The sequence below is a fragment of the Micromys minutus genome (genome assembly GCF_963924665.1).
Source record: "Micromys minutus genome assembly, chromosome: 2".
Classification (NCBI taxonomy): Eukaryota; Metazoa; Chordata; class Mammalia; order Rodentia; family Muridae; genus Micromys; species Micromys minutus.
Genome location: NC_137971.1, coordinates 81,068,480 through 81,091,210, shown reverse-complemented (window position 1 = coordinate 81,091,210; position 22,731 = coordinate 81,068,480). Strand labels below are relative to the sequence as shown.

At 42.3% G+C, this 22,731-nt stretch overlaps 1 protein-coding gene across 8 annotated transcripts in view; it reads right to left on the bottom strand.

The window, feature by feature from the left end:
- SOX6 (SRY-box transcription factor 6) overlaps positions 1-22,731 on the bottom strand; it is a 528,984-nt gene that overhangs the window by 11,254 nt on the left and 494,999 nt on the right. For 6 of the 8 annotated variants that reach the window (XM_080912300.1, XM_080912305.1, XM_080912303.1 and 3 more), the window contains exons 14-15: positions 6,900-7,133; positions 3,854-4,070 (exon numbers count right to left, since the gene is read on the bottom strand). In XM_080912300.1, the coding sequence (XP_080768426.1) occupies positions 3,854-4,070; positions 6,900-7,133 (451 nt within the window). The remainder of the gene's footprint in view (positions 1-3,853; positions 4,071-6,899; positions 7,134-22,731) is intronic. The other 2 variants (XM_080912306.1, XM_080912307.1) reach the window with 1 other exon arrangement.

Sequence of the window (22,731 nt, the reverse complement as noted above, 5' to 3'; positions counted from 1 at the left end):
ACTGTGGCAAGTTTCTTAAATCACAAGTGTAGTTCTGGAATAGTCTGGCTTTGCCAAATATAAAAGGACTATGTGTTTGTACTCTAGAAGCCCCATTGCTTTCAGAAGCATCAGGGCTTGGTTTGGGGGAATGTGAGGTGGGTTGTATGGCTCTGTAGACAGGGTGGGAATGCAAGCGATCTTCTTGCATTAGAGTTCTAGGCTGGTTCCTTACCGGCCAGTGCAGAAAACAGTATAGCCAGTATTTATCGGTGTCTTACAAGCTTCATTTGATTCCTCTAGATTAAGATGGTAGATTTCTAGATCACTTAGGGCACAATTAACAGGGGGGAATACAGATTCTAAGGTAGTACAAATAAATCCCGACACAGATTTATTTTTTTAAGAATAACACATGTGCATGTTAGACATCATTCTTAGCATTTTTTATATGCTAAGCCATTCCATCTTCAGAGGGACTTAGCTATTGGTGCTGTGGTCATCCTCATTCTACATACAGAAAACTGACAAGTAGAGAGATTAAGGAAGTATCCTAAGAGCAAATGGGGGCTTCTGAGGAACAATGACCAGCACATGCTGGTCCAGCGAGGAAAAGGCATTTTTAGCATTGGAGCTGGAATTGGCTATCTCGAAGTCTCTTTAGTACTATCTCTTTAGTACCCTCCTACTTGGGTTCTAACTGTGAGGCACACACAATGTTAAGGCAGATGTACTTTCTACCCATATCAGCCTGGCTTAGATATCAACAATGCCCCTGAATAACTGTTCCTTTGGACAAGTGGTTTCACTTCTGCCAACACTGTACCTGTCAATCCTCAAATAGTGATTGTGTCTATCAAATATGATTGATATATTTTAATAGCCTATATTCTTCACTCAACAGAGTCTATTGCATACTGTGAGTATTCAATACCTTTCCACTGTGGTTGCTTAAAAATTCATCCCCGTTGGATACGCTGCAGTTTCTGTATAATTCCTTACAAGTTCAAAGGTAAATTACTACATGTGCTTCCAAATAAAAAGCAACTTTAGTAATTATTCACAAGAAAAATATATTATAGCTACATGGGCCTCAGTGAATATCAATTCTGCATTCACAGAATAATCACAAAATCCTGATACTTAATCTACCACTTAAAGGAGTTAAATCCCAGGCAAGGGAGAGCTGACAAAATTTTCTTTGTGATGGCTGAGTTTTAAAACATCTAACTCATCAGCTACAGTTGTACAGTCATTTAAATGCACAGAAATGTAAAGTAACGGATGTGGTGTTACTGGCTCAGAAGGGATGCATGTCTTTTCAAAATCAGCTATAAAAATCGATCTTGCCCCATCAAGATGTCAATAGTGATCTTTGAGTTTTTGTTTCTTTTGCTTTCTGCTCCTCTGGTTGTAACCTTACAGCTAATGAAGATCAATTTCCAAAGTTGAACCTCAGGGACTTACCAATCTATCAGACTTAACTATTTAAAAGAAAACAGGAATCTGTGAGTAGGGATAATACCCAGCTTTATGTAGCAGATGTTCCCGGAACTGGGCAGAGACACACATACATAGCCCTGCAGATTGAGGATGGGTCATTCTGGTCACTGCCTACCATTTGGCAGCCCTATTCATTCTATACATGAGACTCCCGTCCTTAACAGGTCTTCCCACACTGTCAGGAGAAGCCTAACACCTGAACTCACAGCTTTCTTTATGTTTTTATTTTTTATCAGAGAATCCCACAGTCATGTACTGTACTGGTTTCAAGGTCAATGAGCCCTTAGCAAACCAAATAGGTATGCTCATGTCTATTCCAGAAGAGTTTGGGAAGTGCCTTTTGAGGGAACATGATGAAGAGACCTTCTTTGCTGTTTGGGATGGCAGAGGCAAAGAGCTAGAGTTGAGCTTTGATGTTGCTTCAACTTTAAGGAGCCACAGGAACCCTTTTGACCTTAGTTCCTCATATCTTACTTAGAGGATGTGGATTGTGTGACTTTGATATACAAAACACCTATTGTGGTCTAGGCATCCAATAAACAGCAGATGTCACCAAGTCATCCACGTTATAGGGAGTTACCAATCTATTACATTGGACTACATAAAATAAACTATAAGTCCTCACCAGTACGTGTTGTGGTATTTGGATATAAGCCCATTTTAATGTACTCTGCAACAAAGATGACTAAGGTAAATAACATTGCTGTAACTCATCTATTCGGGTAAGTATCGGGAAACAAAAGAGTACTTTGGATAACCTTTTACACTGTGGTTGAAGAGACCCACCAAGTATCATTCAACACATGGGGCCATGAGAAGGTAGGTCAGGAATCACAAACACTCTCAAATTTAAAATTTTCAAAAGATAAACACAATCTCAGGGATGCAGTATCACCTTAAAACAAGATGTTTATCATGCAGTCTTAAATTTGTATTGTATTTAAATGACAGGACTACTGAAAGGGCACTATGAGCTTGTATTTTTTATAAATCCTCTCATTACCATGTGAATGATCAAATTATAATGCATTGCACTTTTTGTGTTAAAAGCATTATTTTAAAAGATGCAAACACTCATAGCACAGAGGTATCTGGTAATCCTATTTTGTCACATCTTCATTTATTAACATGTTGGAATCTTCAATTAATAAGGCAGAACAATTTTCTTTATCCCTACAAGGTCTCTAAATGCAAAGTCTAGGGAAACTTATAGGGGAACCAGGATGATATTTTTGCTGGCATAGTGGATACCTAGTAAGTCAAATGGTGATGTTGGGTTTAGAGGTACTGTATAAAGTTCTGCCATCTTGAATTGTCTCGGCAGCTATACAGGATGCCTGCTATCACTCCTCCAACTCAAATGTGAGAAAATAGAAGCTGGACAAAGGAAAGGCCTTTGCCCAGGTAGGTGACAGGACCAACATGTCTTCAGACCCTAGATCCCCAGTTTTCCCGGGACCCTGGTACAGCACACTCTTCAGGCTCCTTCTTCAGGTTATAGTCTGCTGACGGTTGGAAGTACGTTTCCCTTTAGACACATGCTCAGCTCTCCGCTGCTCTTCACAGGTCCAGCTAATGTGGCTTCCTTTCAGACTACCCCATTCTGCTCTCTTATCCCTCTTCCAGGATCCTCCGTTTGGCTGCAGCTGCTTCAGCCTCTGTCTCCAGAGTGGTCCTGGGATTCCCACCCCCACAGGCTGCTAAGGTCTGTGTGCTGGAATCTCTAGGCATCTCTCTGCCCCACTTATCCCTGACTACTGTGGTTAGGAGGGGCCTCTTTTGAATGCAGACAGCCCGTCAGCCAAGTTGAAATTTATACCAGAAATCTATTACCTAATTTTTAAACAAAATGACATGAAATCAGACTTGAAGATATCAAAAACATGCCCAGTTTCTGATTTAAGCAAGAAAATCCACATTGTTACTGCTTCTACCACAGAATAATTTACTGCAACAGGAGTTCTGGATACGATGCCAAAAATGAGGTCTTCTAACCAATGTCAAGGCCAATTATCTTGTGGCAGATCCCACAACAAAAGCAGAGCATTGTGAATACAGTCAGAATCATCACCAGAGAAGCCGGGAAGCTGTGGGGATTTTGAAGAGTCAGATTTTACTTTTTCTCCCTGTGTGTCTGTCTAAATAAGCGGCCAGAAACTCTGTGTGTGGGCACTGGTTACCTCAGGGAGCATGGAAGACATGCCATCACTGTGTTCCTGTAGAGTAGGGACAGGCATCCCATAGTCATACCCTCCGTGTGCCACAAACCCTCCCTTCACTAATCACTTTCCCAAATACACATGCCAGGAGGGAGCGCCCTGTGGTCCTTGCCTGGGAAGGGGAGGGTGGGGCTCCACTCGGGAGTACCTACCCTACAGTGAAGAACTGTCGCATCTCCTGCCTTCGGGAACGCATCAGTTGCTTGTACTCCCCGATCCGGAGCTTCTTGCCATCCACGATGCATGTGCGCTTCGGCCGGGGTTTGTACTTGTAGTTTGGGTACTTCTCTAGGTGGATTTTGCTTAGCCGGGCCTGCTCTTCATAGTAAGGTTGCTTCTCCTGGTTGGACATGGATTTCCAGCGAGATCCTAAACATGAGAATACCCTTAAGTATGTAAGTGGTCACAGGGATGATGAGATCTTCCAGACCCAGGTCACAGCTCCCAGTACTTCACAGATTTTGCTCAGGAGCTCCTGGTACTACACACCACTGAGTCTCTCAGCTTGTCCTTTGAACCACAAAGCCGGGGGGTGGGGGGCGTGGGGGAGAGGAAAAAGAAAAAAAAAAGAGAAAAAAAGACAACATATTTATTGTATTTTTTTTTCTCAATACTTTGTGGCTGGTGGTACTATGTTATTTAAACAAAATACTGTCATGATTGTATGTATGCAGGGGTACACAAATGGGTCAGAGGACATCTCTGTGAAGTTGGCTCTCTTCCTCCACTTTTATATCTGAGGATGGAACTTAGGTGGCCAGGCTTGAGACACAAACACCTTTGCCTTCTGAGCCATCTCACCAACCTTATCATGCCCTTTTAAAACGGCTTTGCTGCTGTAACCAAGAGCTCCCTGGCTTCCCTGTTCAGCCTCCACCTGTCTCCCCTCCCCTCTCCTCCCCTCCTCTCTCTCCCTCTCCCAAAAGGTTAGCAGCACAAACTTTTCAAGGCATACTTGACTGACCACACTCCCAGAGAGCTTCTCCTGGTCTCAGAAATTCAAATCTCTCCCAAGCATCTTTAGACCTTTCACCCATATAGTAACCTGTCCTGTGAACTTTGTCACCTGAGGGTGACACACCTCTGCTTAATAGGCTGCAGCTATGGAGGCACAGCTAGAGTTATATGTCCCATTATTAAATTGTATAAATGACCTCTGAGAGAGAAACCAATAGAAGCACGGATTGTTTTAAAGCATGGTTTATACAGGAAGAAGGAGAAGTATTCCTTTCTCTAATATTGTTTACAAGGAATTATCTAAACACTTGACGGAGAGGGGATGTGTGTTCTTTTTGTACATGTATTGAATTGCATTTGTGTGTCTGGTGGATAAAGTGGTCACAGCTGTGAAGACTGGATGCTGGCAGTTCTTCAGTGGTGATTTTTCGCACATAAACAAATCGCAAGGTTGTACAAATAGTTTCAGTAGCCAGCAGTACCCTGGTTTGCCCTCACTGTATCCCTGTCCATCCTTTCCTGGTGCTTGTGTGAAGCTCTGCAGACCCATCGGCTCTGGCAATAAGCTTGTTATGCCGGCCACCAGCAGCACAGGGCCCAGGTTAGGATGTCTGGCACCCTGGAAATGTGAAATGTTCATGCATAATGGCTTACATTTTAATAAATATACTTTTTATGTTGTTCATAATGGTTTCACAGGATGCATATCAAAAATAGAGGTTCTTCAAGGCTGCCAAGATGGAGACAGAAGGTGTCTGTGCCCATCTGAAGGTTTACAAATACCACCTCCAAAATGGCCAGAAAGGAACATGAAGTTATCGGCATCTGTGAATCGGGAGTAACGCTTCTTATATGTCTTTGAAGTTAGAAAAAAAATATGTATGTGTAGATATTTTCTGTCCATTAAAAACATTTTAGCTTGAGAAGTATTTAAATTAAAAAGAAGTATCATTCTTCGGAAACTCAAAAATTGAAATTTCTCTGAATGGGAATGACATCTAACATTTGCTTTAAAATTTAAAAGTAACAAAAAAACAAATAGAGAGAGAGAGAGAGAGAGAGAGAGAGAGAGAGAGAGAGAGAGAGAGAGAGACAGAGACAGAGAGACAGAGAGAGAAAGAGAGAGAGAGAGAGAGGGAGGGAGGGAGGGGGGAGAGCAAAAAGCCCGTGTTTCCATATTCTACCTCTATTTGATACAAAGTATGTTTTAAATTTTCTTAGAGGCTCCTGCCTCAAATGTCTCAGAATCAAGTGAAATCATTTATTTTGTGACAAAACACGTGTATTTGTGTGTGCCCAGATCACTGGTATTTACTCAGGTTAAATATTTATTGCTCTTGAACAAAACATTTAAAGAATTAAAGCCACAGTTTAAGCCTGGTGCTTTCCAGAGTCTCCTTGGGGTTCTGTTCCACAGTGGCAGCTTAAACAGAACAGGGCCGTCTGTGTTTCTACTCTCAAAAGAGGAAACATGTTGCCTGCAATGCTGCATGTTGAATAAAATATGTTCAATATGTCGAGCACAACAGTTCCAAACTGTGTAATCTGTGCTGGGAGAGCCTACCCTGATGGAATAGCATTTAAGCTCGGGAGACTGGAGGCTGGCGCTGGCAAAGCGGGGCTCTACCCTGAGGCTCATGGCTATGAAATGTGAAGTAGGCATACAGTGTCAGATTAAATGAAGCTTTATTTTACAAGTCTTCACGTTATCATTAGAGGCATTGTTCCACACCCCGTGAATTTCATGCCATTTCGGCGGCACTGCTGGTACTTGGTGAATTCTGCCAGCGGGCCATGTGAACCTGGGCTGTAAGGTCTGTGTTTGCAGGGCTGCCTTGAAAAATATGGATTTAAAAATCCAGGGTAAGAGCCTTAAGTAGCCTGCCTCCGTGAGTTCTGTGACCTCATTCAATAGTCGCCAAATTTACAGTGTAAGCCCATTACTCTAAGAAGTTCAGCTCTAAATTAAAGTTTTTTTGCCAGGCTTATCCTGATGATAATTCTGTCCAGGAAGAACATTTACAGGCCTTGTTCTAGTCGATAAAACATCCCTTCACCTGAACAGTGGTGTGGTAGCATTCTGAGAGGAAATCACCAGTTGGTTTCGTTTCATTTGCTCCCTGCCATTTGGATTCCCTTGGGGGTTAACTTCTCTGCCCCTGCTTCACACCCTTACACACACACACACTCTACCCTCCTCGTGGGGTAAGAGATCCACGCCAGCTGGGCTGCAGCACTTGCCTAAGATTTTGCTAATGTTGGAGTTATGCATGTCAGGAAAGGCCTGAAGAATTTTCCTCCTTTCGTCCTTTGCCCAAACCATGAACGCATTCATTGGTCGCTTGATGTGGGGCTCGCTGCTGGCACGGCCGCGGGCATCCCTGTAGACGCGTGCTTCAGCCACAGTGGCGCCTCCTGTTGGCCAACAATAATACTGCTGTAGTTTAGCTGCAGAGCCATTCATTGCTTTGCTTCCTATGTCAGGGCGGGAAGAACAAAATGGGAAAAGCGTTATAATGAGAGCACGTCACACTTTTCTGCCTGGCTTATCTGCTGTCCTCTGGCCCATCCTCTGTTCTAAGGGACCTTTCAGAAACACACAGTGTTAGACGATGTCTCCGCAGCCCTTTCCGACACAGTGTCAGAGAAGGCTGAACTGATTTCTGCATATTGTTCTGTCCCCACTCTATACACTACAGTTGGCTAAGACTGGGGCTGTGATCTGGTGAACTCTCCTGATGTAATGCCTTCTCTCCAAAGTAAAGTCATATCAATCATTTAGGAAAGTTTGCCATTTCAAACTATGTGTGTCCCCAAATGGTGCCCTACCCCAAAAGCCTTCTGCTCCTCTACCCTGGTCCCACTGTCCTTCAAGTCCTGGTCAGTTGCTGGTGTTTCAGGAATGACTTAATTCAATGAAATGTACTCACTGAGCAATCACTTCTGAGGGGAGTTTATGACTGGGGGTAGAAAGGTTTATGAATAAAGCCTTCAAGAAGTTCACAATCTGGGACAGTTATGACTGACTGTGTCTGTGAAAGTTCTGCAGGACTGGAGTTAGCAGGCCACCAAGAGAATACAAGGCAGGATAACTGGTCAGCCAGTGTATGGGAGACATGACATTTTAGCTGATGGAAGGGATGGGGGCAATCAGGAAGGACATTCAGGCTCCAGGAGTAGCCATGATGAAAAGGACCTCCATACAAGTTGCCCTGACTCTGGGGTCCAAGCTCACAGCCTGAAGTAACTACTGTTTATATGACTGTCTCCTTTCTGGCCTTTCCACTCCAGCTCAGGAATGTGAAATCCCCAGAGTTAGAGACTCTCTTATTCTCATGCTTGTATATTAGCAATTCCCAAACAACATAGTAAATATTCATTACGTAAGAAGTAATTGGTCTTCCATTCATATGCAAAAATAGTAGACTAAGAAATACTTGTTTCAAGAGTCCTGATAAATTTCTGTTGATTAAAAGGATTTCTTTAACGTTTATGAAACGATATCTAAATTCCTGGTCTTCCACACTCTCTGAAGCCCTCAGTTATTAGCACACAGGCTGGACAGCTCCTTGAGGATGGAGTGAGGGCTGAGGCTTCCTTGCAGCTGGACTCAGATCTAGTGATGCATCTGGCACACAGAACTCTGATTAATAATGTGTGTTAAATGAAGGAGTGAATAAGGTTCTTGCGGTTTCATCTGTCGCGTGAGCATGACACACTGACGTGAGCTTTGCTTTGTATTAACTACTAAAGAACTCTCTGTAGACTGGGAGCTATGGTAAAAGGTGAAGTGAGCACAGTTGGTGCTCTCAGCCAGTGTTCCTATTACACAAACTAGAAACACTGCCCCCCAAAGTTCCATCTTCTAGAACAATCTATTCAGTGCAGGCAGTTAAGTTCTGCAGGAGCAACACACCCCATCAATCTCGGGCCCTTCTGTCCCATTTCCAGATACCTTGTTTAAGGAGCAATTTGTTTGTGTCAAAGCCAGTAATAAATTAGGACATTAAGAGGTGCTATTATTTGGAAAATGTGATCATCATTTACTATAAAACAAAAGACAGGCAAAAAGGATAGAATTTCGCTAATACTGTGAATTTTCCCTTCAATAGGAAGGGGAGCAGTGAGGCCAGTTTCTGAAGATTATGAAAAAAAAATAACACATTTTACAAACAGTCTTTCCTTAAGCCCACTAGACAGAATGATGCCTTACTCAGAAAGGCTCAGATCCCAAGATGCATAACTAATATGCTACCTTTTTGCCGCCATACCCACAGTACATTAATTTCATTTAAAATGCACTGACCATACAGGATAAATTGATTTCACTTTATGCAGGTTTGACAGCCATGTTTATTGTGCAGTGAAATGCAGTGTAGCTTCCAGCTGACAATATCCATCAACTTGGGGCAATATGCTGACTGCTGGGCCAGATGAAGGCATGCATTACTCTGGAAGCGAAACACTCATTCAGATGCGACAGTGTCTTCTCCTGAGGGTCACTGCGGTAATTTATGATGCCCTTGGTGCCATTACTTTACAACTGACACGGATGCAACAATTTATATACTGGCATGTGTACACAGAGAAGGAGACGGGCATGTGAGGATGTCAGATGCGAAGACATTGCAGTATTATTCTAAGTTAACTGTTATGCCACAGGTGATTAACATCCAGGACCTGCTTTTGCTGCTGTTGCCTCCTCTCTACTAGCAACAGCCAACATATCATTTCTCCCTTAGCAGTGTCATTTTGTGGGGCCCCAGGACCTAGCAATAGACTGACAGAAGTCATGGTGAGATTTTAGAATTTAGTTCAGAGAGACATACCAAATATCCCACCAATATTTATTCTTTCAGATGTGTGACCAGTTCTCTCTCCCCCTTGTCACTCTTCTTTGTCCCACCCCCTCCAGGCTGTTACAGCCTCAGCTTCTTCTTCTTTTCAGGAGCTCTATGATTGTCTGCATCTTACAAGGAACATAACATAGGTCAGTATCTCCTTCACCAGAGTCTTTCCTTGTCCTTCCCATCATGCACCACCTAAAAACCCAGCCCAAGAGAGGCTCAGGGCTCCAAGAATGAATCCAGATCAGAAACTGAAGCACGGTGCATATTAAAAAATGAAAAGTGAGAAAGAGACGAGAAATATTTGAGTACATATGTCCACGTTCCCTTCCCTCTCCCTTTCCCCCTCTGTTTTTCCTGTCTCCTCTTTTCTTTCAGAACAAATGTGCTGAAAATGAAGGGAGCATCTTAAACTGGGAATAATGTTAGGAAGAGCCAAGATTTCAGAGGAAGTAACTCATCCAAGGAGTTCAAAGCTTAAGATCATAAGTTGGACCTGATATCTGACCAGATATTAACTGCAGCTGTGACTTTTAGTATGGGGCAAATCTGCTGTGCCCAAGTCCCATCACAAACCACTGGACCCATGTGTTTGCTTGGCTTCCTCCTCCTTCTCCTTCTGTCCCTATTCTTTCTCTCCTGTCTTCCATGTCTGAGGTACTCCAAGGTAACCCACCACTATACAGAGACATCTTGGATGTCACTTTCTTTCTTAATTAGACACTCAACAGCAGGCTGACAACAAGTTCACATCACACATGAAAACTGGCCTCTCCCTCTGGATTCAGTACTGCAAGTACCCTAGAAAGTGGTTTCCCAGACTTTACAATACCAGGTTTATGTGTACATTGATAGAGGAAACACCGTGCTGGCCTGTGGACTGCACATGCTCCACCAGGGTATACGAAGGTGTTTTGTATTTTCAGGTTTTGCAGTGTGTGTGCCACACACGGCTTCTATGAAGCAATCTCGAGGTCACCATACAGTAGGATGCTTTCCAGTAAAGAGTTCTTGAGCTGAATCTTTTGATAGAAAGCATCTCTTGGTGTCACTCTCTTTCATTCTAAGATGGCGACTCATCTATCACTTATGCTTTGGCTCTAGGTTTGAACAAATTGGGGGAAAGAATGCCACAGAGATCTGAGAGGCAGAGAAAGAAGTCTTAGAGAGTGTTACTAACCTCCCTAAGACCTCGTTCATGGAAGAGGATCAGGCGACTGCTGTAGCACTACAGATGCATATGCTGTGCATGCATGCACAAATTCAGAAAATTCCATTAAAAAATGGAAATTGCATGTTTTAAAACCCTCTTTAAAAATACAAAATACTACACATGAGTTTCAAAAGATTCTATTAATCTATACTTCAGAAACCCAACACTGACTTTCTATTTTAAAATCTTTGTATCAAGTATGCCACAGTCTATTCATTTTTAAAATATCATAAAGTGCACAAAGACAAGTATATTCTTAAATAACCAATTCTTATGTCAGAATCTAGCAACAACTTTTGCATGCAATCGCTCAGAGTTGCATGAGCAACTGATTTGGGAAGTCAAGGGAGTTCCACAGAGAGCGGCTAGAAGGTGTGTAGACTCACAGCCATGTGGTCTGGGGACCACACCTTTCCTGCTAGCCTGTGACTCTTTACCCACCAGCAAAGGCAGCCCCCAAAATAGCAACTGAAGGCCGGGAGGACAGCAGGACATTCCAGGAACCTGAAGACCCCATCCTTTGGGACCTCCTGCTTTCTACAGTGTCCCTGCACCAGGGGGGCTGAGGTTAGTTAATTCATTCTTTCTCTAGAGGAGGCTGTGTAAATACAAACTTTCAGATAAACAAAAGAATCTATAGGGAGAGGATTGAAGCTGCCAAGACAAAGATTTCCTTAGGAAGCTGTGAAGTGAGTGATTTAGAGAAGACAGAAAACTGAGTTTTTCCAGGTGGGTTGTTAAGAGGCTCATTTCACCCATGGCAATGGTCCCGAACTAATCCTACAGAGGGGTCTTCCTGGGCAAGTCTCAGGGGCTGTCTGTGTGAGTGAGTGTGCAAGGTGGCTTTGTGCTTATACAAAGGTTTCTCTAGGAAGAAATTCCGGAAAATGCTATACTGTGCTTGGTAATCACTCCTATGCATTAATTTGGGAAACTCGTGACAAAATTTCAGGGTATAGAAGGTGCCAGGATGGAGTTCCATGTTAAGTAACACTGGCACTAAAATGTTTAAGGGGTTTGGTTAGCACACAGTTAGAATCATATGCCAGAGCCAATGAAGGTGCTTTCAAAACACCGAAAAGGGGAAGAGATGCTGTCAGCATCTTTGGGGTGCACAGCGTTGCATCCTAGGGAGGCCTCAGAGACAAAGTGCTGCTTGCATTTTGAAAGAAGAGTAAGATTGGCTGAGTGTGGTGTAAAAGTTCCAGGGAGATGGTGTAGACAAAGACACAGACTCACAACTGGAGCACAGTGAGAAGCTCTCAGTGGGTTTATGGAGAAGGAAAGGAAGTCTCAACAGATGAAATCAGAAAAAGAAACAGAGCTGGATTGCTAAGCACCTTGAACGCCAACCTCAGAGCCTTGAAGGAATGTAAGCCGAGCAGAACACATGTATCCTAGAGGAGATCAAAGCAGAAACTAAATGAGTAAATGCCACCTAACAGTCTTAGTGATTAACTGTGAATTCACATAAGGACTGGAGAGAGAAGGTGCCTAAATACTTTCTGGAAGGCCTTTAAAACTTTATTTTGTCAAAATGAATGAGAAAAACTGGAGTAAAAAACAAATCTCTGTTGGCATCTAGTCGTAGCAGACTACTTTTATCAAACCAAACCCCAAAAGACAAACATTTGAAACTTTGGGCAGCAGTCTAAAGACAGTGGAGACCTATGGAAGACTGTCCTAGAAGGAAGGGAGGTTTATGCAATGTTATCCTGTTGCTGCAGACTTCCCAGTGTGCACGGGTGGAGGGGTTAGAACGTGACCAGGAAGCTGTGCTGCCTATGGTGTCAGAAGAGACGGTGCCTTCCAGCCCTGAAGTTAGTTAGTTCCACAGGCAAACGGGAAGATCTGTCAGGTTTTCAACATATAAATGGTAAAGAGATGGATGTGGGACAGCAGGGACAGCAGGGACAGCAGGGACAGCATTAGCACATCAGCTCAGGGCGCCTGGAGAGTGAACAGAACCAGGTTGCTAAAGCAGCAGCATTTTTACTGTCAGAACAATCAAGGTTTCTGACACACCCTCAGAAATACCACCTGGAAACAGAGTCAACAAGCTAGCAGCATTGTAGAAGGAGGCTCTCAACACAGAGAGACAGTGAAGAAGAGCGAAATGTTTTAAAAATTCAGATTATGTAATCTAAACCCATCACAGTCAGAGTCATGCTAGATAAAAATGAGTTAAATAACTAAATTTTAATTCAGAAGTTTTTTTTTTCCAGAACGAAAACTTATGAAATAGAAGAGTAATACAATAAAGATACTTTCTACAAAGCAAAGACTTAGTAATTTGAAAAAAATCAATAAAATTGGCATACCTATTTCAGACTAATCAACAAACAGAAAAAACAAGAACATCAATATTTACGTTGAAAGGGTATATTTCACTGTGGGTCTTACATTAAAAAGACAATAAAGAGATATTGTCAATGAGTTTTAATCAATCCAACAACTTAGATGAAATTAACAAACTCCTTAAAAGACAGTTACTAAAATGTACTTAATAAGTAGAAAGCCTGAATTCTTGGATAAGTGAGGAAGACATCTTAATTCATAAGCCAGACACCTTCCCCACAAATCTACTATTATTTTTTCTAGTGAAATAGATTCACAAAGAAATTTATAACAGTAAGAGGATGATGATGATGGTGATAATGATGACGATGGCAACAACCACAAGCACAGAACAGAGGAAGAACACTTGCCAATAAGCAAGTCAATTGGCTTTGAGTTGAGTTCTAAACCTCAGAAGTGCAATATTAATTTAAAACATAACATGTAAACAATATACTGTCCTTGTTATGCTGATGGAACAAAGAAGGAAATACCACCAATACAGACTCAGAAACTGGCACTGAAAAAACCCAGTACTCTTTCCTGATAAAGGAACTCAAGAAGGCAGAGCACCAGAGAGTGTTCTTGTTCTTTTCAGTGCATTAGAAAATGTACAGCTAGGGTCACACTAAGCAGCCCCTCTTCACTATCATCAGTCACCATGCAAGAGAAGCACACGGTAAGGCACGTGCTACTGTCTGCTTGAACGTGGTACCATTTAGGCATCTACAATGTTAATGGCTAGAATAAGTGAAATTTTTGAGTATTGTGATATTAAACAACACAGAAATCAAACATATACCTATGCACTGCAGTAAACAATCAAAAGCATTAGAAAAGGTCTCAACCAGTCTTAGTGACACATGCCTTTAATCCGAGAATTTAGGAGAGAAAGAAAGTGGATTGAGTTTTGTGAGTTTCAGGTTAGCTATGGCTGCACACAGAGAGAGACTCTGCTTCAAAAGCAAACAATAAACTTTTCTATGAATAATAGTTATCAGACGATAAAATACCAAATTCAATCAAAGCGTGTTTGAGACATCTACACTGAAAGCTATGAACCTAGACTATAAGAACCCCTAAGTAAACCAAAATGTTTGTGAAGAAAAACAGCAACACTGTCAACCATCAGTACTTCCCAAATTAATTATTCCTCAAAGAGCTTCTTATAGATATTGACATGAGATCTCTAAACTCATATAAAAAGTAGAGCGGGGGCAATGCAGGATTGAGCAAAGCTAGAAGACCTGACAGTCCTTCAACAACTAGGACTAAGGCAGGGAATAAATACACTGAAAAGAGTGACCTTTGACCTCTCATCCCACACTCAACAATTAATTTGAGATGAGTTATGACTTGCAATCAAAAATAAGTTCATAACACTCCATACAAAACAAAGAACAATGTTTTAGAGAGACTTTGGAGTTTTGAGTCTTGAGATGGCATATACAGCTCTCAGCTCATAAGAAAAAGAACAAATTGAATTGCATCAAAATAAAAGGGTTGTTCATCAGGAGTCATTGTTGAAAATGGGCCAGCTATGGGTGAATGCCTGTAACCCTGGCACTCCCAGGAGGCTGTGGAAGGAGGATCGTCAGGAATGCTAGGCCTGCAGAAGCTACATAATGTGTTCCATGTCAGCCAGGGCGACAGAGTGAGACACTGTCTCAGAACACACAAAATAAATAAATACCCAAATGTAAGAACAGACGGGAAATGATTCAGTGTGTGTATTTGGTAAGACTTTCAATCTAGAATAGATAAATAGCGGTTCTAGGAACCACAAAGCTAGAAGACTCATTTCAATCTCCCCTTCACAGCAGACATGATGACCAGCACCTCACCCTTCCCTGCCATGGCTTCCCAGTCACTGGCACCCTCTGACTCTGAGGCAAAATCAACCTTTCATGCCTTTAAAAGCAAATGGATAAAAGTAAACATGTAATTTTTTAAATGAGAAAATGCAGTTCATAAAATAAGATACAGCCAGTGAAGGCAGGGAAAGCTCCCTTGCACAATTAATTACAAGGAAAGTGAGAATCAAGCCACAATGAGATCTCATTTCACTTTGTTACAAGGGCTCAGGAATGAAGTGTTGGCAAGCATGGGGCAAGCAGACATGTGGGGCAGTAAATAATTTCCTGGCAGTTTGTCCTGTAACACAGCAGCCTCACTCTCTAAAATCAATGAAAATTTCTGTCTAAAAATAGATGGGTATAAGAATATAGTAGAAGTTCTAGTAATGACAGACAAAACTTGAAATAATTGGAAAATGGATAAAGTATGCATACTATAGGAAACTCCCCCAAAAAATGTTTTAAAATCTGCTTAATTAAAATTAAAGCAATAAAATTTTAAAATGAAAAGCCAACCAACTAAAAAATGACTTTTTCTGAACATCTTTCTCAGGAGCCCTGAGAAATGTGTGGTATTCTTGGGTTATGATTAACTCAAAGATGTTGGTCAAAAAACCAAACCAAACCAAAACAAAAACAAAAACACACACCCCCCCACAAAACCAAAAAACTAAACAAACAAAAACAAAACAAAATAAAAAACAAACAAAATCCTTAGAAAGGGAGAAAAAGCTCTCATAAGGGGGCAGCACATGGGGTGGGTGGCTTCAGAGGACAGGGCACAGTCACAGCATTTCAGATTCCTTCAGCAGCACTAAAAAGATTGTTCCTCTCTGTGGGACTTCAGTTACCTGACTCATGTGATAGTCTCTTATGTAGTTAGTAGGGATAATAAGACAAGCACACTAAAAGTAAAAATGTAGATGAGCAAGGAATTCTGGGAGAGACATGAGAAAGGAATTCTGGGAGGGACATGAGAAAGAAATTCTGGGAGGGACATGAGAAAGGAATTCTGGGAGGAACATGAGAAAGGAATTCTGGGAGGGACATGAGAAAGGAATTCTGGGAGGGACATGGAATATCAGGAAAGAGGAGTTAAAAATCACATTCAGTGTGTTCACTCTGCTCATCTCACCAAATCCAAATGGCTGTGGTAGAGATTCCGCTCTCTATTGTTGACAGCTACTATGTCCAATCTGGAGAGCCCTTTGCTAGCTTCTGTTCCTACTTATGGTCGGAATGCTAACTTACTTTTATTACAAGAATGCTGATTAAAGTTAAAATTTGATTTCTTCTTCTTTAAAACAAAAGAAAGAAAGTGAAGTTGGGGAGGGGGGAGAGAAGCTGGCTGTAGTCATGGTTAGCTGAGTAGGAACCACATTCTGTGTCTGAAAAAGCTTCCATCGTGAGCGAAGCGACATGCTCCTCATGTGTGAGACACAGACGGCCAGGCCTGCAGGGCATGGCTTATCTTCGCCTCTTTTATAAACCTTCAGCTAGATGTGTTTGTTTACTTTGGCAGAGCTAGAAACCGACCGACCCAATGCCTTGCACAGGCTAGGCAAGTGCTTTACCTCGGAGCTAAGGACAGGCCCTAGCTAGGCAGACTAGCAACACCGAGCAACTGTCCTGAGGAAGTCACATACTGTGGATATATGGCCCTTCTGAGCTGAAGACTGGCAAAAATCTAAGAAGCAACAGTCCAGAAGAGAAGGATGGTGCCTGTGGTCATTTGCCTATGGCATTTAGTTCTTCTCGTGCCAGTGTAGCAAAGGCCATAGCTACATTTTCATGTCCCTGTTTTTATCCCAGGATTCTACAAGTCCACTGTAACAAATACCTTGCATTTCCTTCATATATAGACTTTGTCTGAATCAAGAAACTTAATAGATAAACTATAAAGGTAGATGGGTACACAGCAAATAAATGTTTCTCTGAATACTCCAGAAACAGTTAATTGGAGGTCATGTTCCAGGAAAACACATGAGGTGTGCTATGTAATTGTGCACACAATACTATCTATGAAGTACTTCCACCTAATACATGATCTCAGTCCTCACAACACTCGGAAATGGGTATGAATGTAGACAGGCTTTGGACCAAGGGTTTTGGACTCTCTGAATACTCTGTGCTAACCATACTCTCAGGGAGCATAGGCACACCTAGAACTCAGGTCTGCCAACTTTCAGCCTGGCACAGTTCCTCTAGGCCGAAGTTCTTAAGTCAGCATGAGGAGATTTGAGAACCTGATTTCAGAACCACTGTTCTCCAGCTGGAATGCTTTCCCACTACAGGGATGCTCTTCCTCGCCCAGCATAGTGCATCTATGAAGCCTGTTGCAGGCTATAAGGTTCATGCCCTTTGCTGTGGTCTGAAATGCTGCCCAACCCCCTGCCCCCCCCCCCCACTGAAGATTTGAGCATACGAACGTGGAGAACTGAAATTATAGCAGGGATTAGAAGGTGTTACGCAAAGGCATCAACCCCGCCCCCAACTTCAGGGTTATGAGAGCGTTACTGTAGACAGCGCTGTTCTGCTTTTCTATTAGAAACTATCTTCTTTTTTAAAAGATTAACAAGAAGAACCAAAAGGGAATTCCCTAAGGTCAGCTCTGAGGAAACATAGACTCTAATTCAATAACTCGGTTACTGCCCTGGAAAAAGGCTTTCGTATTGCAACATCCATATGGAGCCAATTGGACATTAATGGCTAATCAATCCCTCTGCTTTCTATTCTACTTAAAGTGTCACAAACCATGTTTAGATTAGCCCATTTCCTGCTAAGGATTGCTCAAGATGTCTTTTGTTCTTTTAGGCCCCTCCTGATGGAGGCAGCTTTAAACAAACACAGAGTGGAGTGGTGCAGGAGTTATAACGTGCCACATGTGAGGACAAAGGGGCTATACTAAAGCCTTTTGTGGTATTTGTTAATGTTTTTCATCTGAGCTTAAAAAGGCTTAATGACTTTGTGGTGAGCTGGTGCATGTGGCCCATGGCTTCACAAAATGAAGGGAATTCTCACCAGTGGCCCTGCCGTCTCCTGCTCTTGGTTTTGGTTTTTTTTCTTTTAAATTCTCATTATATTTACTTTGTACAGATAGCTGAACGGAGTCCTTCAGCTTGTTTCAGCTACAGGCTCCCGAGGCAGCTGGGATGGTTTCCGAGCTTCTGTGTTTTAATGGTCTCAGAGTGGCGCAGAGCACGGACTATTCCACTTAATCTGTATGTCCTATGGAGCTCTGCAGGGCTCGGGTGCCGGTGCACCCAGGTGAAAAGCAACGTTTAAGTTTGAACTGGAGACCACAGGGGACGAAATAAGACAATAACGGTTTTGTCGTCTGAGGACTTCAGGAGAACCAGCCTCTGGTAAAAGCAGAGGCCCGTGGAGGACACAGAGGCTGCTGAAAGCTGGTTGACTAAATAATTCACACAGCACAGCAGCTCCTGGCTCCACCTAGCCCTTGTTCCTACAACAGACTCTATATGAAACGAAGCATGAACCAAGGCAAAGAACCACTTATGAACAAGACATAACTTGATCCTTCTCACCTTTCCCCTTGCCAACCATCTCGGCCCGTCCAGGTCCCTGCCAGATTACTTTAAAATCTAGCTTTCTGACTCCGATTCTTACATTCCAGGCTTGAATGCTTTAACCTCCACAGAAACACCACTCTCTGACTTCAGACAGAGCAGAACATCACATAGTCACTTCTGACCAGGCCGTTTCTCTATTTAAACCCCTCCAATGCCCAATCCCATCACTGTCCCCATAAATGAATCTCAACCTCCAGAGCAATAGGCAAGCTTCTTTATATGGCTCCAGTGCTGTCTCTTGCTAGCCTACTGGAAGCACTGTTTTTTTTAACATTGCACTACGCCTGGTTCCTACACACTGTTTCTATGCTATGAATCTCTGTGTTCTGCATTTCTACAAAGGCGCATCCATCTTGCAATCACCTCTTGAAGACACAGTTTAAAGGACTGTTAATCCTTTGGAAGACTGGCAGAACTCTGGGTTACAATAGGAGGTACCCTGTGCCTTACATTTACCTCTAACCTGACATTTAACCTCATTTATTCACATCACCAGTACCATGTGCCCACCTAGTCCAAATGCAGTGAGTACATGATGCCCTAACCATAGATCAGCCCAGCGGCCAGCAGAACCAGCTATAACATGAATGCAGAAGCACACACGGTGACATCAGAGAACAGCAGCTAACTTACACAGTAGGCATTTTTCCCTGGCATCTGGGAGTCTATGGAGTTAGACTGTAACTAAGTCCCCCTTTGATTTCTTATGTGCTGTTATGTGTCTTGTAAGAAGAGCTGCAATGGGGGAAAAGGTACATACAGTTGTTTGAGGTCTGCACATTGTCACTTTACCTTTTGCTACTTTGACTGACTTGCCACACTGAGCAGCTCTCATCTGCTATCTTGCCACGTGCAGGACAACCTTGGGAGGAGGGTGAGGGTCTGAGCGTCTTGAGAGAGCTAATTCTGAATGCTGTTGCCAGTGTTGCAGGGTGTGTGTAAACATGTAAACTGCTGTATGCACAAACTCATAAAACTGCTCAATGGGACCTTCCTTGAATAGAATAAAGTTAGGGAAAAACATGCTCATAAGATCAGAGACTTAAATAAGATTATAAGGCCACATGATACACACTTTTGTTCCCCGGGAGAGAAGGAGAGGTCAGCTGGTACCCGACTTACGGTAAACGACGGAAGCACACAGGCGGCTTCTGTGTTACTGCCCCACGATCACACGCTTGCCATCAGTATGAATGCCTGAAACAGCGCTGTGAACTGTCTTACCCACCTCTACTTACCTCTGCAAACCCCTAGAAGTGAACTTAATGGCCCTTCTCAATTATGTGCTTCATTTTGTTTTGTTTGCTTTAGAGAGTCTTTCTCTTAGATATCAGAATGGGAGAATAATGACCATGGGTCCAAGAAAAACTAACTAACGTTGCTTTCAAAGGATATGAGAAGTCAGTAGCTCAAGGGATCAGAATAGTGATGTGAATTACAAGAGCCACCAAGTGTCTCTATCCCACAACTGTGACAGATATTAAATAGAGCTCAGTATCTGTGTGGTTCAAAGTTTAAAAAAAAAATAAAACTTTTGCAAGTTTTTATTTTTAATTTTGATTTTAAATGAAAACTGTAGAAAAAGTTGTTCCAACAAAGGCCATTGGCTAAGATGCTATGTGTGCATTGCCATAGATTTGAGTTTGAATTACACATTTAATCTTTTTTAAATAAGTGAGTTGTTTTCTTGTCTATAATTTCATCTCTCTATAAGAGGACTAATAGCATCTACTTTGCAGTATTTCTGTTGAGGAAGGAAAGGGAATTCGAGTAAATTCCCAGTAGAGAGATTAGAGCCCTTAAGACCCACAGCAGCAGTGTGGAGGGGCAGAGCTGTTCATTATAGTTCTGCAGGGGTAGAGCAGGTGGTCCCACTGATGTCTGTCTGGCTGAGCTCTCTTCATATCTGATGGATGCCTCCTAGATTTCATGCTCTGTTCTTAAGATGGTTAAAAATGAACTCACAAGTTGGTTAGGGTTGGAGGGGGCACAATTTATTCCTTAACAGAATAAAGCTAAGGTTTCCAAAGTAAAATGTAGTGAATGTCCACAAAGTCTGACCAAGGCTATCCCTGGCTCCAAAACACAAAGGAGGTTCTCACTTGTGAGCGCTGGGCCAGAAGAGCCTTCTTTCTCTTTCTTTCTCTTCTTTCTCTTTCTCATTTGCTTTCTCTCTCTTTTCCTTTTCCTTTCATTTTTATCCTTTTTCCTTTATTTTTTCCCCCTTTTCTCTTCTCTCTTCCTCATTTACCTCATCCTCCTTCCCCTTTCTTCTTTGGAGACAGCATTTCAGGTCACCCAAGTTGGCCTTAAGTCACTAAGTGAGTTTAGTGAGTAAGTACAAACAACCACAGAACATAGAATAGGAGGAGACAAGGTATCTAGAGGAGGACAGTAAAATATAGAATGAAGAAAAGAAATGAGGAAGTCAATAACAGAAAAGTAAGGAGCCCTTTATAGTACTGGTCATGTAAAATGAGGTTAAAAACTGTTCCAAAATTTAGGGGAAGAAAAAGAACCAATTAGGCTAAAATGTTTCAAGTTCAATCCTGATCTTAAGCAGAGAAAATTTCAAGAGCATTCAGAATTGATTTCATGCCTTTTGATTTCTACCAACCTAAGCTTGGGCCAAATGTTACAGTCTGCATATAGAAAGCTAAATGGCTCTTGTTGCCAGGAGAGGGAAGTTTTGGGACAGGGACCTAGACAAAGACAGCATGTCAAAAGCCAAAAAGTTACACAGACCCCTGTGAGCATGCTCACTCTAGTAGTTTGGTTTACATGAAGCCAACAGGCCCGTGGCAAGAGAAGAAGTCTCATTTTGGGTCTGATTTTCAAGGTAGAAGGTATTAATCCTGGTCAATTGGTTGCTGTAGAGTTGAGGACCACTCTGTAATATAGTAACAGCACAGACAGATATATCTCCATCAGGATAAGGACATTCTTTCTGAAATGCAGTTTGAGCGAGTGTGTGTGTGTGTATGTGTGTCTGTGGTGGTTATACACACTATCACTAGATCTTTACAGTGCAGTCTTCAGAGAAACTAGCCACTAGGCAGGGCTCAGTTCCTCACAGATGGATGGGCCTTAGGCTGGACGTTCAAGTCCTGAAACTATAGGAAGCAGGCTGTGTTTTTCTTATGAAGTATTTGGGATGCAGCTACACAAAACCCTTGACATTTCACTCTCTTGCCCCATCAGGTCCATCTATCACTTGAAGAGTTCAATGGAAATTGTTTTCTCTCAACATTAAAAGTTATTTGGGAGCTTTTAAGACACGGCAAATATATTTCTGTAAGAGAAGTTTATTTGCTTGTTTAAGAGCTCTGCACTTTATATATAGAGCTGATATAAGCTGCTGCACAGGAGCCTCTAAAACGGTTTATATCCACAGTAAAATACATTTTTGTGATGCTCATACAACAGCCCAGAGCCAAGGGCTCTGTGAACTCTGTTGCTCTCCTGGCCTACACAGCTATTTCTCACCCCTACCACATCTCAAGCATCCCCCACTTTCTAGCCTGGCTACAGACACCTGCCTATGGGTTCCTCCAGGTTCTTCTGTCTAGGGTGTCTGAGGAGGGTCTCTAGGAGGTCTGGATATGTTGCTTCAGGTAGCGATAGTGGGCCAGAGGCCTAATTCTGATGCACAGTCATGATTTACTCTAGTATTTTCTGTTTGTAGATACAATTCTTCCTTCTTTATTCCTGGTACATATTCTACCAGATGAATACCCTTCTGAGAAAAGACATGCTCTGGAATATTTCTACTAAAAATTTAGTTATCTAAAAGATCACCCTGGGCTGGAGCTATAGCTCAGTGGTAGATCCCTTGCCTAGTGTGCACAGGCTCAATCTCCACTGCGGCACAAAACAGACCAACAGACAAATAACAAGACCACATGGTCCCTAATTGATACTTACTACATTCTGGCTGCATTAAGGGCAAATGAGTCCAATTACAAGGCAGTATAATTAGAGAGTTAAAGAAACCAACAACCCTGTCACTAGAAACCATCCAAATAAGACCACCACTTCTTAAACTCTGGGTCACCACCTGCACAAGGCCATCTAGCCAAACATAGAAGTTGGGACAAGGTGGGCAATAATAAAAGGTCTCTGAACACACAGTGACCAATAGCTAATTCAAAATCAAGCACGTGATGGGGCAGAAGTATTACTGGAAGCACCCACCGGTGCTGCATTGTGTGGCCTCACAGCAGCCTG